General features: G+C 48.2%; 1 protein-coding gene across 11 annotated transcripts in view; it reads right to left on the bottom strand.

Moving 5' to 3' along the window:
* Positions 1–386: 386 nt before the first annotated feature.
* Positions 387–20,618, bottom strand: part of HMBOX1 (homeobox containing 1) — a 137,743-nt gene continuing 117,511 nt past the window's right edge. For 3 of the 11 annotated variants that reach the window (XM_084767194.1, XM_084767190.1, XM_084767193.1), the window contains exons 7-11: positions 16,998–17,080; positions 15,379–15,474; positions 14,237–14,331; positions 13,948–14,019; positions 387–12,230 (exon numbers count right to left, since the gene is read on the bottom strand). In XM_084767194.1, coding sequence (XP_084623320.1) covers positions 12,093–12,230; positions 13,948–14,019; positions 14,237–14,331; positions 15,379–15,474; positions 16,998–17,080 — 484 coding nt within the window. In that variant the 3' untranslated portion in view covers positions 387–12,092. Of the gene's footprint in view, positions 12,231–13,914; positions 14,020–14,236; positions 14,332–15,378; positions 15,475–16,997; positions 17,081–20,618 lie in introns of all 11 variants that reach the window. The other 8 variants (XM_084767195.1, XM_084767196.1, XM_084767200.1 and 5 more) reach the window with 8 other exon arrangements.

Genomic DNA, 20,618 nt, shown 5'->3' with positions numbered 1-20,618 from the left:
TGGCTGCAGCAGGAAATAGTGCACAAGGAAGCTATAGATCCTTAAGATTGGCTGATTCTGGGGCGGAGCCTTACTGGGTGCCCCCCAACCCACCCCAACATAAGGTAATGGTAGGGGTTCTCCTGCTCAGGCTGTGGTGTGGTCATCTCTCAGCTCCCCAGTTCCTTAGGAAAGTCTGAATGCAGAGCTGGGGGCAGGGCATTTGCCTGGACCATGAGAGACCTCAGGTTTGATCCCCACAACTACCAAAACAAAGCAAACCAAACTCTAGAAATGTACAAGGCAGGGTGCATAAGAGCAGACACAAACAAGTACCCTCTTTAGCCAACCAGGCAATGCCCTCCCTCCCCCATGAATGTTCAGATCCAAAGAAATCCCGGACAACCTCTGCTCAGTTATACGTTTTATTTTCTAGTAGGTACAATACTAAAATAAACACAAATTAAAAAAAAGTTTTATTAAAACAAAACTGTACAAAAAAGCAGTATACTACATTTTAATTACAGAACAGTCTACTGTCCAAAAGGCACTAATCCAGAATAGGAGATACAATGAAACAGGACTCATCGGAACTAGTTAATCAATACAGTAGAGCGCTTGTTTCTTTGACCATGTACATCTAGAAACAAGGGCCTTTTGCTACAGTCATCACACACTGTTATACTCCGAGTCCTACTGGGAAGGCGCAGTATCACTCCCTAGAGCACGTTCCAGGAGGGGCTGGGAGGGTGTGGATGGTGGTGGGCACCCAGGCTTGGCTTGGCCTCTGGTGGGTTGATTCTGGCCATTACTGACAGCCACTCTAACCCCTCTCCTGTTTAGCACCGGCAAAGTGGGTTTGGAGATGCTCCAGGTAAAGGACTGGAGGTCTGGTGACAGCTCCGAGAGGGGAGGCATCTGGTAACCCTGTCTGAAAAGGCAGCAGCTACCTGGAAGGGAGACATGGCCCAGTGACAGCTAAGGGGCTGGGTGCTTCAACAGGAAGAGCCACCTGGACAATGGATAGACGTCTCCCCTGGCTCCCTGGGTCTGTGAGTATCTTGTCTGGGAAGTTGGTTCCTAGAAGGGGAGCTTGCTTCCCAGAGACAAGTCAGAATGCCATGCCATGCCATGCCGGGCCTCAGGGATGCAAGCCTTGCCTCCCGCCCCCCTCTATTGGGTGGCTGGGACACCTCCCTGAGCCCCAGCTTTATCATCACAGACTCTGGCTTAAGGAAGAAGGATACTGCAGCTTTCCAAACAGTGTCATACACAGAGAAGACGAAGACAGGCATCTGATGTTAACAAAAATAAGTAACAGAAATGGGATTAAGCCAAATCTCTTCTCACAGCGCCCTATACTACACCCTCCTTCTGCTTAGCAGAAAATTGTACGTACACAAAAATACAAATACACAATTTTGTAGAACAGTCTGATTTTTAATATATTTATATATATTTATATTTATACGAGTGGCAGGTTAGTTCATTATATAGAGCTTTTTGCACTTTTGGCTCATATGCAACAAGGCTTATAAATTCAGCTTTAGCTTTCATTCAGATTTTATAGCTTTTGAACAGTTTTTTTTTTCACATTTAAAGCAGCATCCAATTTGCACTAGGAGTCTGTGGTGATTATGGGGAAAGATGGGGTCAGGGCTATGGGGTGGGGTGGTATACATTCCAGTGTGTGTGGCATGTAAGGAGGATTCCATGTGGACAGAGCTTGCCATGATGACCCCTTGAGGTAGACTGAACACCTTACAGCAGACTCAGACACAGGTGTGACTCACCCTCAGGGACACATGGCACACAGATGGGGACAGAGACCAGGAGACACCAACGGGAAACACACAGACTAAGACACAACAGCCACGGCCAGGAGGGCGCCCTGCTCCCTCCCCGACTCATCTGGCAGGATCCTACACAGCCACCATGCCGAATACCTGCAGGCAACCTCAAGATATCTGGTCCCTGGTGTCTGGTCAAAATGTGCAAGCCTGCCTTCCACTTCTCAGCTGGCCAAGCCAGCTTGTTCCCAGACCCACAGTGAACTACACAAGCTGCGCTTCAACAGGAGTGGCCGTCACTCCTTAGCATTCGGCTCTTGCTAGACTGTTCAAGTCCAGTCAGGGCCCAGAGCCCTGGCCTCCTCACACTGCATCCAGCTGACAGTCCTCAGTTATACTGGGCCTGACAGGTGCTTGGTAGACCCTGAGTGCTGCATCTAGGAGATGGGTAACACATTCCTCAGGGGCAGCACGGTTTGCATGCTCCACACAGCCTCACTGTAACACCATTTGGCCTCTCATCCACTGCTCTCCCTTCGCTAGGTGAGGCAGGGTCATCTACACCTGTTACATGCAAATGCCCAGTGTTTGCGTTATTCCATTGTCTGAACAAAAATCCTGGATTATTAATGAAAATAAGGTGCCTACATATGGATTGTTCCTTTCCCACTTGTCACCTGTGCTATATACCAACTGAGCACAGCAGCCACTAAACGACCTGTCCTATACCCCATGTATATAAAGGCCTAGATCTAGTTCAGACTTAAATTATTTCCAAAAAGAAACAGTCTCACTCGTTCTGAAAAATGCACATTGGCTCTTACTAGGACTACCATGGCTCCTGGCTTCTCGGTATCTGGGCTGTAGATGCAGCCAGGGCTCCAGTATTCACAGGTTTACCAGTTACCATCCCTGCCTGCTGGAGAGCGGGAAATGGCCCCACGTGCTGTTAGACAGAATTCTGCTCAGAGGCTCTCTCTTTCCTGTTTTTCACTGAGTAGCCACTGAACTCTAGCTAAATAGACTCCTTAAAACTCCCTCTGATCCAAGACCACAGTCACATCAATAGAAGGAACACAGGAAACAGTGACAAAGCCAGCCCTCTCCCCTTGCTTGCCCTCATGACCATTCTGCCTGCAGAAGGGCAAGGACGCTGGGTTGGGGGTGGGGGGTGTGCACAGCACTCGCCCTGAGGCTGGGTACCTGGTGAGAACAACAGGGCACAGGCCAACTCTTGGGCAGGTCCCAGAGGTCTGTAACTTGCTTAGGCACTTAAACATAAATGAGAAGTTTGTTCTGGAAGGGACTGCAGACCCAACATAACCATGGCCATGGAGGGGAGGCTGGGCCCATGGGGAGATTAGAGAAAGGATGTAGGCTCTTAGGGGACACAACTGCCATACTCTTGGCATCTGCCAACAGAGTGTGTCCTACCTTGCAGCCAGTAAAGTTATCTGGTGGTTCAGGGGCCAGCCTGGTCACTGTGGTCCCTAAGCTGCACATGATGAGGTGCAGGCTGCCATGACACGCTGTAAAGGACCACTAGGAAAGAAGAGCGCTTCCACAGTGGTGGTGTGGGAGAACTAGAAAGGAGAAAGCTTGCCAGAATGGCCAGTACTTGGAAAGAAAAAGCTCCACCCACCCCGAGAACTTTGGTTTTGTTTTTCTGGTGCCCATTTTCAGAAATGCATGATGAGATCCCCACAGATATCAATACAGGCAGTGTGGGCATCAAGGCAGAATGATAACGGGATTTCTGAAGGCAGCCACAAGCGCTCATCTCCACTTAGCACACACAACTCACACTCGCACCTCCCACCTGCAGATGGGGCCCAGGGCGCATCAGAGAGCAGCTGCTGTTTGCATTCAGACGGCTCTAATGCCATTTGGTTTTCTAGTCTAATGGCCTCGGTGAGCCATGGAGCGGCTAGATGCCTTGGGCTGGGCTCTTAGTTCCAGTAAAGCAAAAAGGGAGGAGTTTCTGGGCTCAGAAAGCTACAAAACAAGAACGAGAGATCCGACCTGGAAGCTCTGGGAAGCTAAGTCTTGGGGGGAACAACAAACCCTCAAACACGAGTGCCTGGGACCGTGCGTCCTGGGCAGGCGACAGGCACTCATTTCAATTTCCATGGCACTTTCGGCCACAAACAAAGATGCAAAATCTTAATTATACCAAAATGAAAGGCACACATGCTTGTTCTCTCCAGATCAAGGTGGCTGGGGCAAAATAGGGACAGTGTTGAGGCCCCACTGGCTAGTGCCACAAGCAGCTGCAGCCCCCGGGTTCCTAGGCCTTGTTCCTCAGGTGGCTTTCATTCTCTCAGGCTTTAAGGCTGCCCTTGATGTGACAGAGGTCAGAGGAGGCCAGTGACCCAGCCAGACTCGCAGAGAACCTGACTTTGTGAGAAGAGCTAGAGAAGGAGGGGAGGGGAGGGGAGAGAAGGGGTGTAGCGGGTCAGCTTGAAGATGTCCCTTGTTTCGTGTTGCTAACAATAGAATCACTACACCTCCACATTAGCCCTGAGGCGCTTGCTCCATTCTTGGATTCTGGATATTAAAAAGTCCTTATTCTAGGCCCAACTTCGGATGTCTTCAAGAAACTGCTACTTATGGGCTAGTCAGTGTTGACGAGGAGCCAAAGAGGCCAAGGGCAGGGGCGCACTAATGCCAGAACACCAGACCCTCGGATTCCACAAGGCTTCTACTTCCCTTTCTGACTGTGGCAGAGGGACAGAGGGTTTGACGGAGGGTTCAGCACAAACTCTCGGAAACTCAAGCAGGATGCCTCAAAGTCAAAGCAGGATGCAGCCAAGTGCTACAAGAACTGAGAAGAACAGGCTCCAAGGCAGTCACTGGTAGGAGGGGAGGGCTGGGAGCCTGCACCCCACAGATGATGCAGTGCTTGAGAATTGGGCTGCAGAGACAATGGAAGGACCTGTGGCACTGGGGTGACCCTGTGCTGCCTGAGAACAGCAAGCAGGTAAGATGACACATCACCCAAATGCCAGCATCTTCAGATTCTTACACTAATCACTTCTGGGGTTAGGTTTCTTAAAAAAAGAAGGAAGGAAGGAAGGAAGCTATTCAGAGGCAAGTTCCACCACCTACCCTGCCCTTGACCCCTGTTTTAGGGTGGGGGATCTATGGGAATCCAGGAACATTTACCCTGGGCAGAGTGTCCCTCTTGAGCAGCCAAGCGATGATGTCAGTGCCTTCTAGCCGTATGCTAGTTCTGTTCTCTGGAATGCTCAGTAATCGTATGGTTTGCTGCTCTGTAGTACATGTCACGGAAATCACAAAACTACTCCACTAGTGACTTTGGAATCGAATCCGAAGGCAGACCAGAACCTCTAATGGAGATCACAACAGCTCAGCAGCTGGGGAAGGAAGAAGCGTTATAAGGCCGCCATCCTCATCAAGGCTGACTGGTCTCAAGGACCACACCACTGACCGCAGGCGGAGGAAGGGGCCACAAGGTAACTTATAGAAGCAGCAGCAACAGCCGCCCTCCCAGGACCACCTTCCTGATGGAGACACCTGCTGGAAATGTCACTGAAGGTACCTGGGAGGAACCACACTGAAACATCCCCAGAATTATAATCTTTTCCTCCCCTTTCTGTGTGTCTGTGTGCTGAGGGGAAGAGGGCTGTCTAGACTTTTCTAGGCTCATATCAACCTTAGCCTTTCCACATAACAGCTGGAACCTGCATGATCGATTAGTGTTGTGGGTGAGAGGGGGACTTTCTATAGAAAAGGCGAAGATGTGATTGCTCACACATACACACACGCACGCACGCGCACACAAAGCTATTAGCCAATCCCATAGTGTCCAGCCTAAAGAGGACAGGGCTCATGGACTCAAGTTAACCTCATCTGAGTCTTATAAAAGGCCACTTAGCACTGGTAGCTACTGGTAATTCCGGAAGGTGGACCCTCTAACACCTCTAAATGAGTCAAGGCTCCTGCAAAGGTTGACTAGAAAAAGAAAGGGAGGGAGGGAGGGAGGGGGGAGGGAGGGAGGGAGGGAGGGGGAGGGAAGGAGGAGGAGGAGGAGAAGGAAAAGGAAAGAAAAGAAAAAAAAGAAAGAAGTCTAAATTAAGCATCAGCTGGAGGGGCTGGTGATTACCTCAAGTTCCTAGTTAGGAGGACACTGCACACTGAGCACTACACGACGCCTGTCTTGAAGGCACGGGTGCACAAAGAAAAACAAGGTGAGGGTCAGAGAACATGGCTGCTCCCAGTGCTGACCGCAGAATAGCACTAGGAGGCTCGCAATGGCCGAAGCAGCCTAATGTGAACAGGTCGGGGTGCGCACACTGTGGAGTCCATGCATTCTTGTGTGAGGTCTACGTGCACATGTTCTTATGTGGTATGCTCAGGGTCTTACGGTCCCATAAGGAAAACACTTCTTAACTCTGGAGATTTCCGTGCAGCAAATACTTTCTGATGGTTGTAGCAGTGGAAATAATCGCGTCTCCAAGAAAAAGTGTGAGAACCCCAGGAAGCCCGGTTAAGCAGCAGGTGCCCCCAGGGGAGGCATTTGGGCTGCCAGGAACAAGATGGGGACCAGAAGGCTCTGCCGGAAGCTGCCTCAGTCTGAGATGTTAACTAGTTTCTGGCCAAAGTAGAATAAGTTGAAACTGGACACGAGAGGGTTCAGAGAATTTAGAAGTCAGATGCAAGCTATAAGCCAAGCTGTCCACTCTGGACCTGAACTGGGTGGGGCATGAATCCCGTGTCATTATTTTGGTTTACTGAGCTGTTGTTCCAAATGTTCTTGGGAGCATTAGTGCTCAAAGGGAACAAGGATGGGCGCTCTGCTGTTCTCCACCGCATAAAGGACAGAAACCCTCTTAATTACGACCATGCCAATCTACATCCTGCTAAAACAGCTAATTACATGTCAGGAGGACACTCAGTCACTCGAACAATCACCATTATACTTTTATATATTCATTCTATGCCACCCCTCAATTACCATGGTTACAACTGGAAAAGAAAAAAAGATGCTGCCAAACCTTCGTTTGATCACAGTACACCATCATGAATTTGTGAGTTAATTATGGCTGTACGGAGCCAGTCTTATTTAAAGAGAGAAGCGACGGACATGGAGACAGAGGAGCTGGCCTCCTGGGTGTTCTAAGTGGGGCATCAAGCTCCCCAACAACAGAGCCTGTCGCTGTGCAGCCTCAGACTGGCTACAGAAAAGGCCTGCCAGCCATGGACGGCAGTAAAGTCCCCCGAGCAAGGGCTAGAGGTAAAGAGTGTACTTGGGAAACTCTGCCAGTGGAAAAAGGCTATTTCTATGTCACCTGAACAGAACCAACTAGACTCAGTTCTGCCGGGTGTCAGGGATGAGAAGGCAGCTTGGGGACGCACACATCTGGAATCCCAAGGCAAGCACCAAGCTGGTGAGCTGACCTTTCCCTCAGTCTTGGCCTCTCTTGGCTAAAGAAGAAAACTAGTGTTATGGTGGGGGTCTGGGCGGTCAGGTTGCTAGCTGATTTTTCTTCCTCTCTCAATACCTCTCCCCAAGATAGTGTAATAGAGTAGCTATGGAGACCATTCAATGTTCAAACTTCCAGCTTCTAACAGCCCATAGCTGCACACAAAACCTTCTTCCTGAGCATCTGTCAGTCCTGTCTGTCTCCCCTTCCTTGAGAAAAGCCTTTTGGAACACACTCTGGAGGAGCGTGATGGGTCTCAAAGCCTTCCCTCTGCAGTGCTGGTCATCTCTGAGACGGAGGGTGTGTGATGATGGGCAGTCTGCTCTGGCCGCCTTAGAAAGCAGCTGGCCGTCTGTGGGTGCCTACCTGGAAAGCCTTCCACTGCCATCTGGGTGCTCACTGTTCTAGTGGGACACACACGAAGGAGACACAGTAAAGGGTTTGACCACGTACAGTTCAGTTTGATGAATTCAGTCTGGCTGACAGCTGCGGCCCAGTCCTGAGTAAACAGTCTTGCAACGTAAAGAGCACACATAAGAAAGGAAGGCCGCGCGTGGCACATGTAGTCCCTACCTTGCCCCAGCGCATCCCCACCCAACTCCCACGCAAGCACACGGATGGCAGAGCTGGTCAGTGTACCCAACCTTCACTTGGGAAGTCTTAAAAAAATAAATTTGGCTCAGTAAAGCTCTAAGAGGATTTGGCTGGTCTCAGTACAGCCTCAATAAATACAGTAGTAAAACACAGCTAACAATCACAGCGAGAGGATGACGCCACAGAGACGGAGACTGATGCTCATGGAGGAGGCAGAGAGCCACTGAGCAGGAGACCATCACCCACACGAAAAGTTATTGCCTAAGAACTTGGTGAGGCTCAAGGGAAACAATCTAGGCTGTTCTCTGGGGAGGTGGGAGAGGGGGAGAAAGAAGTTCTCGGTTAGGGCAGAGCTGAGTTAAAGGGGAATGTTGTTTCTAACCAAAATCCTTGTTGAGACCAGGGAGAGAAAGGACTTAAGGGACACTTATAGGCAGGCTAGGGACTTCACCGTGGACAGGGATTAGGGATTATTCTCACTGTGTTAGACAGAGGGAACAGGATGGCAGGTGGAGTCCTGGCTGCTCATCACAGGAAGGAGGGTCCACGTTTAGAGGGGAGGAAACGTCCAGAGAAGCCAGCTCAAGATGAAGATGTGATGCTCAAACAGAAAGGAAGAGGAGCCATCTGGAGACGGACAGAGTGCTGGGCGAGTACTGAAGGAAGCCTGACAACTGGTCTCCAAGAGGAGTTTAAAGCAAGAGTTCCTAAAGCCAGAGAGCGGAGGCGACTGTATCAGAGCTCTCCACGCACTATCCCCGTGAGGTAAAAAATACCAGGAAGTACTGTCCTAAGAAAAGTGGGTGTGGCCGAGGGATAAACCTCCCAGGATCTAGAGCTCTGGAGTGAAGCACAAGTGATCCATGCAGGCTTCCGATGTGCCCATGTCTTTCTAGGGTCATCTAGTGAGCTGGAGTGAAAGGAACAAAGGGGTTGTCTGCCTCCTGGGCCCAGGCTCTCTCCTCCTACGGCCTGCCTTATGAGGTGCTCCACACTAATGCGGCTGCTGTGATCGCAGGTGTCTCCTGGGTTCTGAAGGCACTGCATAGTCACACACAGGAGAGCACTGCACTGCCCTTCCTGGCTGGCCTCTGCTGCCGGCTGCCGCTGTTTTCAGTCGGGAATATCTTAAGATGGCCCTTTGTTAACAGGTCACCATGGAAGGTACTAGAAGGTGGGAAATTACCCTCCTGTCCAGCAACAGTAATTCAATGAAAGTACTTGAATAACAATCACAGCACACTACGAAGCCTGCTTTCATCCCTTGCCTCTTTTAACATCTTTACCAGTCAGGAAGGCACAACCCCTGAAAGATCTCTGGGGCCACAAGAAGTACAGAAGGTGAGAGCAGAGACAGGGCAGGCAAGGAGCACACAGGGTGAGTCTAAGGGCTCAGCTCTTTATATCTTTCAGCACGGGGAAGTTTAAAGTTTCTGATTAAATACCATACCTAAAACCTGGAAAAGCTTAAGGAAAGATCTGCCACCCAAAGGAAGGAGAAGGAATGTGGCCATTCAGGAGCTCAGGGACCAGGACTCAAAAGTAGAATCAAACCTGGTGACTCCAGAAAACTACATGATGGTAGATTTGAACCTTGATCCTAAAGAAACAGATTCCTACTGTGGGTGAGGCCGCACAGGCTGTGGGTATGTGACAGCTTCTCCAGCTAAAGGAGCAGCGACAGGCCTTCTAGCTAGCTGCGCACAGAGCCAGCCTCTGTGGCAACTGCGCCCTTCCAGTACCACCACAGTGCCACACACAGCTGGCATTGCCTGCGCCCAGCCAGGGCTTGGGACCCTGCGCTGCATTGTTCTCCTCAAAGGTCCGAGGACAACAGAACAGGCTGCTCTTCTGTTGCAGTCAGAGTTCCCTTAGAAACTGGAGCTGTCTCAACAGCTGGAGTCTGTGCCTTTAAAAAGGCAAGCGGTAACAAATGACAAGAGCAATGGCACCAGAAACAAGTTGTCAGTTATAATAACCTCATGGTGAATCATGGATGTGGCTTGTCAGAAAAATGTTTCCCCTCTCCTGCTCTTTCTGATTCAACTGAGATAAGCAGGCAACACTTGACCAGGATGGAGAGACATAATAGGTATTTTTCTTCAAAGTAAACAAAAGGAAAGGAAGATAATACAGCCTCCTAAGTGAAAAAGAAAAGTCAAATAAACCATGGAAGATTCTAAGTAGGTGTGGGGGCTCGTTCCTGAGAATAAGAAATGCTACTCTTAAATTTGTGGGTTCAAGTAATACAGTAAGAAAAGATGGCTCCGTTTTACTTCAGTTCTTGGAGCTGGGGAAAATGCATGCATTCCCCCTGAAATCCACTCATAGGCAAAGGACCGAGCCCTTCCTAACGCTCTTCAAAGTCACAAGGTGGGTTTAGCATCCTCAGGCCCCTAAAGACGACTCCTCACATGTGTGTAACCAAGACTTAACACCTAAAGGGATAATCCAGATATCGACTGTGCCCAGGAAGACCGGCTAAACGCTGTGAATACTGAGGGTCTGGCCAGGGAGAAGGGAAACTGAGGGCTTGACGTGCCCTCCTCTCTCAGTTCTGACACTGAACACACTTGGTGAGGAAGGAGGAGGTGAGAAGATGGCACCTACTTTGTTCAGGTAACAGACAGAAAGATGGAACCCTGCGCAGCGGCCTACTCCACACTGCCCTCCGAACAGGGCTTCTTCAGACACACAGAGGAGAGATGGGGTGAGGCACAGAACATTTAGCCTCTCTCAGACACACACTGAAGGCTGTTTCTTCTTAGCCACAGTGACAGTGTCATTTAATCAGGTCTCCAGGAGATCATTTTCAGACAAGGCCAGCAGATGTAATTTTCTTTGATGCATGAATAGTTCATCATTTTGCTACTAGATGACAAGGTGATCACAGGGTGACTCATAACACAAGTTCACTGTTTGGTATTTGGAGTTCTCAAAATGAAAAAAAGATTTATCAAATATAAATATCTTTAAAAAGTAACAAAAGTGCTACATATGTGATCAAGGAAAAAAATTCCATTAGTTACTGCCGCTTAAAGTAGATTAAACTACAAATATTACCACATCCATTATCAATATGGCTTCCAATTATTAAATAAATTGCCTGTAGCAATATAGCTTTCACACCTCCACAAGGACAGAGTAAAGGGAACACAGCAGACAATGTCCTGCTGTGTCCCGCACACTCACGATGTAAGCGGTAATGTCCCCTGCTTTTTCAGCCCCTAGCTAAGCAAGGATCTGCATCTGTGACAGTCAAGTTGACACAGTCCCCAACAGAGTCCTACCAACTCAGAGTGGACTCCAGGTGATGGGTACAAAGCCTGCTCTTTCACTCATTTCTGACCTCAGCTCTATCCTTAAAGACCTTTTTGGTAGCAGGGAGGGGGGCACCAAGAGGAGGCAAAGCAACTTCCATGATGTCTCCAGCACTTTCCCAGGCAGGCGCTGGCACCACGCTGTGGAATGTATAGCAGCTCTGAGACCTGGGCTCAGCACCGCCCGACACTCAGCTCATGCTTTTCCCTACGGCTCTCAAGCTGGGCTTGGCTTCTTGGAACGTGGTTGTTTTGTCCTTTTTGTTTTAGAATCGTGGTCCCGGAGGCAGAAGGCAGTACGTTATCTACTGGGTCACACAGCGTGAGAGGGAAGGGTGCCTGTTTGGGCGTGTTAGCATTAACCAAGGCCTGAGCCTGGGGTCCCAACAGCACTCTTAGCACAGCACCCAGAGAAACAGGGCCTCGCCACGCTGTGACTAGGAGGCACGGCTTACTGCAGCTGTATCAGTGACTCTCACGCCGAGGTGGGCTCTAGTGTTCCTTGCACTCGGTAGATACATCCAGATGGTGTTGGTTGGTCCTGCATCGCTACCTCAGCTTGCATCCTATCAGTCTTAGGGCAGGAACAGGGTACAGGCTAGTGTTACGTGAATCTAAAGGTACCCAGGATTTTACACAGAGCCTAACGTTGGAGAACTGAGGGTTGTCTACATACCTGGAAGCACTTTCTTGGAATGCTAAGACGGAGCAGCGAGATTGTTTTAGCCTCGGGGGCTGGGACAGGGAAGTCTGTTTGGTTGGTTCTTACATACTGGGATTTTAATACTGAGAGAGTATATGCAAAGGCTGAGGGCACCATGCCATCTTCACAGAACAAGACCCTAACGGCTACCTGACATACAAGAAACTGTAAGTTATACTGTAAGAACACATGGTAAGGACCGAGGAAAGTCTGCTAAGGTGCTACGTCTAATCTAAGTTAACTGTTTAATCCTCCCTGATCAGTCATCATCCAGGGCCTCTGTCTTGATTTCATTGGCTCCCTGCCGGGCCAATGCCAAGATAGTGTGGTTGACGGCTGCCATCTCCACAGCTAATGAGATGGGATCTTGGTGGTCACTATGGCTCGTGCTGTCATCCTAGATGTGTAGAAATAAGAAATGAGTGTTATTCGTTGGCTGATAACAATTCTCAAGCTCACAAAAAGGCATGCGGGGGTGCCGTGCAGGGGACAGAGCATCTGTGGAGGAAATGGTTGAGTGCGTCTCATGGTGCAGGTGAATTGTATTTAAGTAGACACTGAATGGACGTAGGTCCACAGACTTCTAATGTTTTTGTTACTCAACAAATAGAAAGGACTAAAATGATTTGTTCTGTTCTTTTTCCCACTGAGAATTTATTTATTATTATATTTTTGGTTGTGAGCCTAGCCTTTAACGGCTGAGCCATCTCTCCAGCTCTGAGAATTTATTTATTCTATCAAAAAAAAATGCTAATGGTGACCAAACCTGAAGTGATTAAAATGAACTAGCAATCTGTTTTTTTTTTCTGTTTGCCGCAGATACACCCCAACCTATTGCACTCCTAACTCCACAAAGCTACTGAGTGGCTACTGGAAGCCAGGGTGTGTCACTGCTAAGAAAAGCAGAGGGAATGCAGTCCTAGAGCTCACAGATCAGGGACGGGTCCTCAGTCATACAAGTTGCAAGGGCCGTGTCCCATCTAGACTAAGTGATGCTCTCTACCCTCTGAGCTCCACGCATTAAACAGTAAAGCTGCAGACAGGCAGAGTGGCACATGCCTGTAACCCCAGCACTCCCAGGCTGAGGTGGGAGACCTGACTGCAAGTTCCAAAACCAAACCCAACCCAACCCAGATAACAGAGACGTGACGCTGTGAAGGAAGCTGCCCTTGCAGGGTGTGTGCCAGACACTGAAGGTGCCATCGCAGATAAGGGGTGTTTCTCACCTGTCAAATCTTCAGGGGACTCTGTATCTAAGAGCTTTGGACAGAGTAAGTCCCTTGGGGGGAAAAAGCATATGATGTGCTGCCCTTAGGGCATCTGCAAAAAAAAAAAGATGGGAATGACCCATCTATGTGGGTCAGCTGAAAAACAACAGGACCGTTTGCATCAGGAAATGAGGAGCACACTGTCGTGAGGCGAGAGTGGAGCTGCGCTTGGAGAACTGGTGCTCTAGGTGGGGGCTGGGGTCAGATTGTCTGCTGGGGTGCACAGGTGCTACTGTGTCATTCTTGCTTTTAGATTTAAGAAGAAATCTGCAGACTCACACACCCTTCTGGAGTACATGGAGGCAATGAAAAACCAAGAGAATGAAGAATGTGGCAGGTTGAGGGATAAGGAAACCACCAGAAAAAAGAAGGAGCAAACGCTTTCTTGCCAGTCTAGGGAAGGGACTGTGTGTTCTTTAAATTCCCAGTGGAAATGAAACTTAGATCCTATGAAAACTTCAATGAAATCTGTCAATATGTTTGTGATGGGGGACTCTCCCAATTATAGTCATTGGCTTACTCCATGCAGTGACTACGATTAAATACACTTTCCCCAAGCAATGCAAAGCACCCCAGGATGAGATGAGAAAGCATGCAGGTATTGTATTTATCACAAGAGGAGTGTGTCAATGAGCAGAGAGACTCCAGTTAATAACCACTCCTCTGGGCATGAAGGTTCCCACTGTAATGGGGCTGGAGTGGGCGGGGCCTTCTGTTGTGCCATCATGGTCCATGGGTAGGCACCGGCACAGCTGCCCGAGTGCCCCTAAGTGCGTCTCAGACACTGTGTGTGTGGTAAGTGGTGTAACTTGCTTGTTTGGGTCAGATCCTCCTGTCTTCTTCTACCTTCTCTGCTTCTCTGCCTCCCTCTGAACATCTTCCCTCCTCCTCCTCCCCATTGCGTGCTTGCCAAGTGTCCTGTTGTGTGACAATAAACCCACAGGGGTGGATAGATTACTCACAGATTTAACAGGACAACAGTCTTACCACAGTCCTTTCCAACCACATGGAAGGCTAACTAGACACATGAGCAGAGTGGAGGGGCCCTGGCTGCTCCCCCCACCTCCCCCCTGGGCTCGGGTCGCCACTGCCCCGCCACTCTGTACCCAGGGCCTCACTCAGCCCCGCGGCCCACCTGCTCGGAGTAGTCGTTGCCGTCCACGTCATCACTGTTGGAATGGCCTCCTGGACTCTGTACATCGATCCCATGACTCTCCAGGATTGCTGCTTCTTCGAAAAAAGCAAAAAGGTCCCTAAATTATCTGATGCCTCATCACAGTGGCTGATGATGACTTTTATGGTGAGGAAATCAGACCACGAGTAATCAGTTTCTAATGATCTGTGCATGGGAGAACTTCAACTCTGTAGCTCGGGGCGGAGGCCTGGCTTCTACCCACACTAAGCAACCGACCTAGACTGTTGGTCTACCAAGTCATAAAACTATGTCACCAGCTGCCCTGGAGGGGCTGTGCAAAGCATCTGAGAACTGGAATGATAAGAAGTATTTTCACAAATGAAAGGCAGTCTTGTAGTGCTGGGGATCAAAACCAGGTCCTTTCTGTCACTGTGCTGTCCCAGCCCCGGAAATACAACCTCAGAGGCTTAAATGAATATTTTACTCCTATCTTATCCATTCAAATCTCTTACTTTTACTACAGTTTTGAATAGGACAAAATCCTGTCATTTCTTCTTCTTCTTTTTTCAGTTGACTGCTTGTTTTCCCCTGGGGCACTTTTACATCGTCTTCCACCGTCTAGCTTTATTAAGTTATTGCTGGCCAATGGAAACTGTTTGTAGTATACAGCACAGTGTGTAGCAATAAGCTCGCACTGAACAGTTGGATTTCTGAATGCCCTTTCTGGCTGCTTTTGCCATACTTCTCGCCTGCTGAATCCACTCCATTCCAGCTCCCGAGCAGATGTTTCTTAGTGTCTAGGCTACAGCTGCAGCAGTAACCAGCAGGCTGGGAGCTTTACAACTCTTCTCGAGACCCCACAGAAGCCCTTAATATGAGCCACATGAGTAACACATCGCTCAGGGTTAATTCTACATTCTAGAACAAAGAGCAACTAGCTTTATAAATAACAAAGTCATTGTTAACATATAAATACAACAGTGCAGGTAACACTGACCTTCTATTAAAAAAGCAATGAAGAGAAGCAATGGTGCTTGTTGTCAGACCCAAGTGCTGTGCTTGCTTAGACCTGCCGCTCGTAGCTGGCCACTCTCATCACATCTCTAACCTCATGAGACAACACAGTCTCCCTGATACATTACCGATATTGGCTCTCCTCTTGATCTCCTTTCGCCGATTAGCAAACCAATTATATACTTTCAGAGAGGTAACTCGTTCCAGGTCAGACAGCTTTTTGCCTGTGAATGCATGCAACAAAATTCAGATAGTCTGTATCTTGGAGGATCCAAGAGTGAACTGTTTTTAAGAAACATTTCCCTGCTAAACGTTGCTTTGATTTGACTTAGTGCTAAAACAACAGGTAGGAGGATCTTTTCTACCACTGCTCAGTGATGAGAATCCACTGAAGTCATCACTGAGTGAGCAGACACATAATGAAAGCACAGCTAAGGCAGGCTTCAACTCAGGAAGACACACTCAGTAATAAAATATTCTACAAAGTACATTACTAGGGTTCTAAATCAGACTGTAGTTTCCATGTTGGTATCCTGGAGGTGTCACTTAATTAGCATCACTCAGAGGGATGGTTTTTTGTTTTTGTTTTGTTTTGGGTTTTCAAGACAGGGTTTCTCTATGTAGCTTTGGCTGTTCTGGAACTCTCTCTGAAGGCCAGGCTGGCCTGAAACTCAGAGATCTGCCTGCCTCTGGCCTCCTGAGTGCTGGGATTAATGGTGTGTGCCACCATACCTCACTGGAAGGGATGTTCTTCATAGAAGTGCATGGATCACAAAAAAATGACTTAGTTTCCTGGTGTTCTGGTCCTTAGTTTCCTGATTAGGATGCATGCTCTATGTTATGGAGGACATGAGACACATGTAGCTTTGAAGGCATGTGAGCATCCACAGCTGAACTGTTCTAACTCAGGTTAGATTGTAGTTATGGTCTTCTTGGCCACCACAGTTAATTTTTATGGAGACAGTGTGCTAACTGGTAAGCAGCACTGTCCCCTCCTCTCTCACCCTCTTGTTTTAAGTTTTTAATCTGAGTTTTTCAGCGGGAGCAAATCTCTGCACTGGGGCTGTAGCCCTGTGCATGCAGGGAACAGATTCCTCCGAGGGTGGAACTGAGCATGTAAGGGTAGATAATGATAGAAGTCACTTTCTAAAAGAAGTTAATCCCCCTTCGCTGTATAAAACCGATTCATACAGCCCTTAAGCCATTAAAACAAGGGGCCAAATGGGAACCAGCTGGTCATTTTAACGAAATGGGCGCTTGTGCTAAGTCTCTTAAATACACAGGGAATAGGACACATAGGAAGTAGCAGAGCAGCTGTGGACTCCCAAAGGACACTTTAAAAGGGAACCACCATATCTCCCTTAGCTACGCAGAAGTCATCCCATTGTGGGAAGCAGATAGAATCCAACCCCGAAGAGCTTTCCCACAAAGGAATACAGATCACACAATTTTAGAGCAACTGGGAAAAAAAAAAAAACCAGGGTTTACTTATTTGTATTAACAAAACTCATTGAATTTTCACACTTTATGGTTATTTCAGAACTGATAAGTTTATGCTAAATAAAAACAAACCCATAATTTAAAAAAATTCCATGCCTTAAATCTCATGTCGAGTTATCGTGTGTGAGCACTCGATTCATGTCAGGTAACGTCAGAAGCACTACGTGGAGACCACGGGGCTGGGGCCTGTGTTAGGAGGGCAGCTGTCCAGACCTCCCAGCTGAGCGCTGCGCTGTGCTCGCCTTACCTGGCTTCTGTATGACTGCATTGCAAGCGTTGGCAATCTCTTCTCTCTTGGCTTCATCTGGGTACTGGTTCTCATTGAAGTAACTGCAGGGGCAACCGGCAAAGACACATTCTACTTTAAAATGCGCTCGTAAAGATGTCTTCTTTTATGACATAACTTTGGTGTCATCCAGGATGTCCAGAAGAACTTTCTGGAGGCTAGAAACAGACTGCACTGTGCTTAGGCGGGTAACTTATGTGCCTACTGTGCTCCTTAAAGGAGGCCTATGGAAGGGAGAGGCTTGCCTTTCACTTAACTGAAATTGCTGTGGCTGGTGGCTACATGCTGCTGTGTGTCATTAAAAGACCCACCTGCTGATGAGCACGCCAACTGAATCAAGCTAGTCTCAGACAGACACCATGCCTACTCTCATGTGTATTTATTTATTTTTTTATCTTGCATAGATATATAAAATTGTGGATGTGCATTTGACATGACTTCAGAAGTAAAACTGACTAGGGGAACCAAGAGGAATTATGGGAGGGGAAAACTAAGAAAAGGGAGGGCAAGGAAGTAAGGAGGACCGTCAGTATACAATGTGCATGTGTTAGTTTGGTATGCATGACTAAAGTCACAGAGCCACACGGGTCATGCTGCTGAAGCACCGGTGTCAACACGACCTTTTTTTTTTTTTTTGTAGTAGCAAAAACTGTAAATTACCCAATTATCCATCAACAAGGGGATGGCAGAACAAATTATGGGGCATCTATCTTTATGTACAGTTATTTTTAAACAACTATGAAGAAAATAATTTAGATTCTGTCCACTGACTTGAAGGGATGTTTATAGCAAATTCCTAAGTGGGAAAAACAATCTGCAGAATAACACACAAGGGAAAATGCCGAGAATGAGCGCTTGTGGGCCTGTGTTACATGGGTAACAGAGGCGTCAGCAGCAGGCTGATCCCTCCACATTTCACTGCTGTATAGTTCAACAGTACTAAAACTCAGGGCTAGCTCAATCAGGAAGAAAAGAGAAAAGAAGTGAAGCTACTTCTGACATCACTAAACTTTAAGAACTTTCAGGCCTTGAGCCTGGAGACTGACAATCAGGCAACGACTTTCACTGGATCCTAGTATTCACCATTTCTTCGGGGGTGTCCCTTTCCTGAAAACAAGTCCCGCTCCCTTCTCACACCGTCAGCACTAGGGGAAAAGACCACTCACTGCACAGACGCCCCAGAGTCCTCTCCCCGCCTAAGACCCCTAGCCTGACCACTGCTGCCCGGTCCTCCCTTGAGGTCTCTATGTGGGTCCCTGTCAAACTGTTGCCTCGCGTCCCCATTGTCTCTCCTAACACACCAGCCTCCCAACTGTTTGCTTCCACTCTTGTCTTTGCCCGTGTTCTACCCTGTTCCTTGCTCTTCCCCACAGAGCAGGCATCTGCTCCTGCATGACCCTTGGGCACCAGTGTTCACTGTAAGAGTCTTCCAGGCGTCCACTCTCACAGTTGTTCCACATCCACGCTGTCTGGGCCTCTGTGTTTATTTGAACTAACTTTCTGTTAGACCATGGAAGCCCCACAGCTTCACCTGGAGCAGAGTCAGTAACAATGACAGCCAGGTGACCAGAACACACAGCAACAACTAAATGTCACCCAACAGCGTCCCTCACCCCAAATCCTCCAAGTAGATATGAATGACTTAGTATGTGCTTGGCACTGGGGGGCAAAGGAAATAGCTGGTTTCTGGCTTCAAGGAGCTCACAATCTACTTGAGAGAGGGCGGACTCGTGAACACTGCAGTGTGTTCAGGATTATGGGAGGTGTCTGGAAAGATGTCACAAGAGACCCAGAACTGGGACTTGGGGACTAGCAACTGTAAAGGGGAGACGGCAGGTGAGGCGATGGGAATTCTGGGCATGGAGAAGAACAGTGTGTTAGGAACACCAGCTTAAGAGACAATGCTAGTACCTATCACTTCTTCAGAGCGAGGGGGCAAGCTTTGATGGACTTGTTCTGCCCTCTAAGGTTGAAGGGCCATCCGCTGAAATCAGTAAAGAACCTGACCAGTTTTCAAACAAGAGAGATAGAAGAAAATACATCTTTAAACACATTGCTCTGAATTCTAAAATTCTGAATTCTCCAGTCAATACCTTCCTATGTGTCTACTTCTCTTCCAAACTTACTCTTTATCTTCTCTATAATCACTAATCCTGTATTTGTTTCTCTCCCTTGAAATAAAAAAAAGTCTATTACTTCTAGCCATATCTCTCACTTCTAACCCAAATGGCAGAGAAGCCAAACTCGTCTGAGAAGACCCTGCACTAGTGAATTTTCTGTCTGTTCCTGCCCTGCCAACCTCCCACACCGCAGACAGTAATTTCATTTTACTCCCATCCTGTTTGGGGTACCAAGTGTTCCTGAACACCACAATAGGGCCAAGTGGTTCTTTCCTCTGCAATCTGAACTGGCCCCTTCATTTCTGGGGGGAATCTTTTATGCCTCGCTCCTCTGAAACCTTTTCACTCTCAAGTCTCAGCCCTCAAAGCCACCGCTGTCACCCTCTCCAAAGATGACCTTGCCTTCACTGTTATCAGTTTGCTAGATGTTTTAGCTTCTTAGCTGCTAGACTTCTCCGGGCCATTATTCATTTCTTTTCTCATAGCCTAGGAAGCATAAATCACCCTCCTTTTCAAGGTCAACTTCTCTGCTTGTCCTTGATTGTATCCCCTTCTCCTTTTCATTTTCTCAATTTTTTTCTTGCATTTCTCGGCTTTTCTCTATATCATGTAATGATCTTATTTCACTGGTTTTATGATGCACGTTTCTTTATTATTGTGATCTCTGAAATCAGGACACAGTTCCTAACTGGTACTATCTTTAAAACTAAACAGCAGCGTTTCCCTCTTTCCTCCCTCACCGGCATGGCGTACAATAAGGTGTGCCTGACAATCAAGGCTTTGCCAGACTGGATGGAATAGAGTAGCTGCTGAAACCTAGATGTAAGCGACAGCCCTGTGGCCAGTGTACGTTATAACTCTCCAGCCAGATGACCTGAACGCCCATGACTGGCACTGGAGGATTTGATACTATTCCTGACACATTTCTTAGGTTACACCACTGTCCTGTTCAAAGGTTTTCAACAGTTTACTATGGAGGCTCAGCGCACCCCACCCCCATCTCTGCTGTGGTTGCTATATACATAAAAGGCCTGTGCCCCTCTCTGGTGGAACACCTGCCTTTTGCTTTTCTCCAATGCAAATCTGGTCTACCCCACCCCCCACCCTCAGGGCACACTGGCCTGAGAAATGAATTTTCTTTCTGCAGTGAGTTCTACTGGAGTTCATCTACTCCTTCCTCACAGCTCTTTCATCGTGTTCCTCCTCCCACTCCTCCTCCTGGAGCCAGGGCCCAAGTCAGACTCCAGCTCAGCCACCACGCACGCTGGGACTGCAGGCTTGCACTGCTCAGCACAGCTGCAGAAGGCGCAGCTGTCAGAAACCCTTATCTCTGAGGAGCAAGACCAGTACACAGAGCCGGAAATAAGCCAACGTCAGTGACATGGCTGACTTTCACAATCTGCCTCACAGAATTCTCTCCAGAGTTTTGAAATGAATGGACACCATTTTTATAATAAAAGGA

Source organism: Acomys minous (assembly GCF_964271855.1).
Source record: "Acomys minous genome assembly, chromosome: 18".
Taxonomy (NCBI): domain Eukaryota; kingdom Metazoa; phylum Chordata; class Mammalia; order Rodentia; family Muridae; genus Acomys; species Acomys minous.
The sequence above is the reverse complement of the archived record's forward strand: the minus strand, read 5'-3'. Positions and strand labels throughout refer to the sequence as shown.